The 5000-nt window shown below is 55.3% G+C and overlaps 1 protein-coding gene across 1 annotated transcript in view; it reads left to right on the top strand.

Moving 5' to 3' along the window:
* LOC311359191 (contactin-3-like) overlaps positions 1 to 5000 on the top strand; it is a gene marked incomplete at its 3' end in the record, with an annotated part of 60642 nt that overhangs the window by 24036 nt on the left and 31606 nt on the right. The window contains 1 exon segment of the mRNA XM_084479173.1: positions 2720 to 2895. Within this exon segment, the coding sequence (XP_084335299.1) occupies positions 2720 to 2895 (176 nt within the window).

Genomic DNA, 5000 nt, shown 5'->3' with positions numbered 1-5000 from the left:
AGTCTCCACTCGGTTTGTGGCTTCCCTGGAGCGGTTCCGGTGATGGGACCGCTCTGCCTCCTCGAAGCGGGGTCCTCCGTGGCGAGCAGAGCGATGAGGAGGAGCCGCCAAGGACACAGTGATGTTGGGGCGAGGCTCACCCGGCAGACCGCCGCCGGTGTAAACCAGCCCTGGGCTTGACTCGTCGCCCTGGCCTTTTTCATTCGTCTCGTCTGGCAGGCTTGGAAGCGTTCCAGCAGGCAGGAACGCCCAAATCGTTAGATCGATCTAATCAGCCAATCTGTCACGGAGGACTGCTTCACCGCGTCGCACTCCCCAGTCTCCCCCCCCCCCCCCTCCTCCCCAGTCTCCCCCCCCCCCCCCCCTCCCCAGTCTCCCCCCCCCCCCCTCCCCAGTCTCACCCGCCCTCCCCAGTCCCCCCCCCCCCCCCTCCGCCCCCCTCCTCCCTCCTTTTCCTGTCTCCCTCCTTACCTTCCCTCGCTCTGCAAAACCTTTACTTTACTTTTGTAAAGGGAGAGAAAAAAAGAGGTAGGAAGAGAAAATGAAGGAAGAGAAAATGATTTCCTAAACCTAGCCAACTGTCAAAAAGCCCACCCAAAAATGGAAATGTCCTTGATGAAAGAATTTATTATTTTTTTTCATTCTAGCTGAACCGAATGAAAACACCCACCTTAGTGCTAGAAAAGCATAGGGTCAGCAGGAAAACTTTTTTTTTTTTGTTCGGAAGAATTTTCCGTCCTTAAACTAACATATTTAACTGCTTGGATTGGCCGATTTTATGTTTTACACTTGAATGCTCTATCCTTACAGTAGTTCTCCGGACTTTGTTCACTTTGAGCTCCATCAGTACCGCGGTGGAGTATGCAGCAACGCCTGCCCCATCACTTACAGGCACTTTCCTTTGATACGGCACATCCTACAGAGTGGCAGTGCAGACTTTAACAAGGGGCCGATGTCGTTAAATAAATGCTACCTATGCTACTTCTAAGTGGATTCTTCTTCAGAAATGTTAGGTAAGGAAGATAATACTCAACGCTCCACGCCAAATAACACGGACAAGTGCTTCTTTTTTTGCCCGGCTCTTTGTCCGGCTCAAAGCACATACAGATAAAAGCACCCAAATCGAACTCAAACGCCGTACGCACGCCCGGCGCTTTCAATTGTAATGGTTCATCGCGTCTGCAGATAGCTTCCCCATGAGGGTGTTTCCCATAAGAAATTCCACCTTTCCACCATCAAACCCGCTTTTCAAACCTTAGTCTGTGTGTGTGTGTTTACAGCGTGTGTCTATCTGGGCTATCTGGTTTGAACAGAGCGGGAGTGGGGCCCTGCTGTCTGATAAGCGTCGGGTGGTTGAGTGTGCACGGCACCTGATTGCCTGTACACACACACACACACACACACACACACACACACACACACCGCCTCCTCTCGCGACCCTGACGGACGCCGCGCGTGACGACGGCCGCTTGACCGGGAGAACCGAGCAGTCCTTTTTACCTCCTGAGGCCTTCTGAGTCGAACGCGAAAAAGCGGACAAAAAACGACGTCACCGCAGAGGCGATGAAAACGGATACCTCTCGCACCTCGCAACACACGTTTTTTTCGATTTCTTTTTGTGCCGTGATTATAGGAAAACATATTTATATGAGTCCCCCCCCCCCCCCCCCACCCCAGAGCGAGATGGATCACCGTCTCACGCACGATTCAGCTGTCGTCGACGTCACTCTTGAGATTTATTCCCGTTAGTTCACATTCAGCCGGCTTTGTTCAGACCAAACGCGTGTTCGGCCACCGCCAGGCTGATTGCTTCTTGATGGTGATGAAGGCGTGTGATTACGCTGTCTGACGGTATGGATTGTGTGCGTAATGAAGCAGCGCTAAGCAGCCCATAATGGAGCGTGGGCCGGGCGCCTTGCCATGGAGCTAATGTGCGCGGCGCAAAATGTCAATGCTTTTGACTGGGCGACTAACGCGCTAACTCGCAAAGTATAGAACAATGCCGTCGACAAACTTTCCAGAGCCGTACGCGCGGCATACGCAGAACGGGTTGGTTCTTTGATAATCGTCTTACTGATTCCTTGCGTCTACGTGTGCGTTGCACTTCTCTGGGTGGGAATAGAAATTTACCTTGTGAGTGTGTGTACTGTATGTGTGTGTGTGTGTGTGTGTCTGCCTGCTTGTGTGTGTGTGTGTGTGTGTGTGTGTGTGTGTGTGAGTGTGCCTGCGTGCACTCATGTGATCCCTCATGAGCGAGTGTGTCTTTATGTGTGTGTGCGTTCATGTGTCTGTTCCCGTGTGTATGAGCCAAGTGTGTGTGTTTGTGTCTGTGTGTGTGTGTCTGCCTGCAAGTGTGTGTGCGAGTGTGCCTGCATGCACGTGTGAGATGCATGCACACTCACTTCATGAGTGAGTGTGTTTTTATGTGTGCATGTGTGCGCGTGTGTCTGAGTTAAGTGTGTGTGTGCGCGTGTGTCTGAGTTAAGTGTGTGTGTGTGTGTGATCGTATGTGTGTGTGTGTGTGTGTGGTCGTATGTGTGTGTGTGTCTGCCTGCGTGCATTCTAGCGCGTGTCAAGTACACACTGCTCTCCTGTCTCTCTGCAAAGGAATATCCTTTTGTTGTCGGGCGAGGAGAAAATGAGGCTGTTACAGCCCGGCGAAGACGCTCTCTCTCCCTCGGAGCCCAGGTCGACTCTGTGTTCTGTTCTCACCCCTCAGGTGGAGGCTGAACGACTCCTTCATCGTCCCCGCGCCGGGGTCCCGCTACGCCCTGGTGGGGGGCAACCTCCACATCAGCCACCTGAACAAGGAGGAGGACGTGGGCATCTACCAGTGCCTCGCCAGCAACTCCTTCGGGACCATCGTCAGCCGGGAGGCCAGTCTGCACATGGCCTGTGAGTTCACTTTTAGTTCACCCTGTTTTGTGTATTTTTTGTGTGTGTGTGTGTTTGTGTGTGTGTCGATATATTGGGGGCTATAGTTCTGCAGAAACTAGGGGTTGCGTGGTCTAACGTGTAATACCATCAATTTGGGATTTCTGGCAAATTGGGTTTTTGATGTTTCTGTTTGACTGTGATAATGAGGGCTGCAGCCGGGCTCCGTCAGCTCCGAGCAGAGCTCTTTGTCTCCAGGTAATTGGTGTCGGAGGGAAAGTTCCATCCTGGCTAGTGAGGTTATTAGCGGTATGACGGCTGCAGAGGAAGTCAGCGGGTGACAGCCCATCATTTCCCACTCCTATTTACTTTGGAGTGGACGCTCTTATCTAAAGCCACTGACAATTCACGTGTGGCTCTATAATGACCAGGTGAGGTGCTGGGCCGTCATGCTCAAGGGCGCCCACAGGTATGGCTACGGGCAGAACGCAGACGTCAGCGATCGATTCCCCCCCGGGGGGAAACGAACCCCCGCCACGCTGGGAGAGCAACCCCAGGAAAGAAGACTAAACGGACTGCGTTAGGAGCGCTTTACAATATTACAATAACATTCACCCCGTTCATACACACATTCACACACCGACGGCGGTGTGTCGGCCACGCAGGGCGACCAGCCAGTCAGGTTGAGGTCGTCTCGCTCAGGAACACCTCGTGACACTCGACACTAGAGGGAGCCGGGGATCGAACCAGCGACCTCCCGGGTTAACCGGCCACCCCGCTCTCCCTCCCGAGCCACATGCCGCCCATCTACCGTACTCTTCATCCACTGCGTCTGTCTTTGACGGAATCCACTCGTACTAGATAACACCTTTGCTCTCACTGATTCGTACGCATTCATCCATTGAGAAGCATCTAACCCCGCCTTCCTGGCGCTCCGCGCGTGAATCAAACAAGGTTTTTCCCGAGGCCTTGGCGTTGACCTTTTAAGCGTGTTTGGGTGCGTCGGCGGTGATTGCGCGGCAGCCGGGCCCTTGGCAGCCGGGCGTTTACGGGGCCCATCCATCAGCCCGTAACCCGAGGGGCCGTGTCACATGACAAGGAGAGCGGCGAGGACGGGCGGCGGGCGCCCCCCCCCCCCCCCCCCCCCCGGTCATTGTGGGCGTCGGCCACAGACGAAACAGATGGCGCCGCCACGATATCAGACGCGTGACGGCCATCGTTCGCCTCGCTCCGTCTGCGGAGCCAATCACGACGCATCCAGCGTCCAGAAGGGAGACATTCCAGATTGTTGATACACCAACGGGGGGGAATGCGTGAGCGTGACTTTGTGCAGCCCAGTGGTTCACAGAGTCACGCGGGACTCACAAAGTCACGCGGGACTCACAAAGTCACGCGCCCACGCATCCCGGTACCTTCTCAAGCAAGGCGCCCAGAGACACACACACACACACACACACGCCCCCCCGTCCGGCCTGTGAGCCGTGTTGTACATCACACTGATGGGTGGCCTCCGCTGGACGAGGCTGACCTGGGATCTGCGGCGTTTCGTCAGCGGATGAGGACGGGCATCAGGGGTGACGCGCCCTCTGTCTTGTTTATTGCTCTGGGTTTAACTTAATTAAGCGTGCCGCCGTGATGGAGCGGGACTGTGGCCGGGGGAATCATTTACGCACCGGGAGCCCCTGTTATGAGAGGAAGACGCTCTGTGTCACTGGTAACAGACTGCTGCTGCCCGTGTCACATAAACCCCCCCCCCTCCTCTCCCCCTCCTCTTCCTTTCCTCTCCTTCCCTCCTCCTCCCCCTCCTCTTCCTCTCCCTCCTCTTCCTCTCGCTCCTCCTCCTCCTCCTCTAACTCCCCTCCTCCTCCCCCTCCTCTTCCTCTCCCTCCTCTTCCTCTCGCTCCTCCTCTCCTCCTCTTCCTTTCCTCTCCTTTCATCTCCTCCTCCTCCTCCTCCTCTTCCTCCTCCTCCTCCTCCTCCTACATCTCCTTCCCCCTCCTCTTCCTATCCCTCCTCCTCCTCCTCCTCTTCCTTTCCTCTCCCTCCTCCTCCTCCGCTAACTCCCCTCCTCCTCCCCCTCCTCTTCCTCTCCTCCTCTTCCTCTCACTCCTCCTCCTCCTCTTCCT

Source organism: Micromesistius poutassou (genome assembly GCF_964030765.1).
Source record: "Micromesistius poutassou genome assembly, chromosome: 15".
Lineage (NCBI taxonomy): Eukaryota > Metazoa > Chordata > Actinopteri > Gadiformes > Gadidae > Micromesistius > Micromesistius poutassou.
This window is presented reverse-complemented; position numbering and strand designations above follow the sequence as displayed.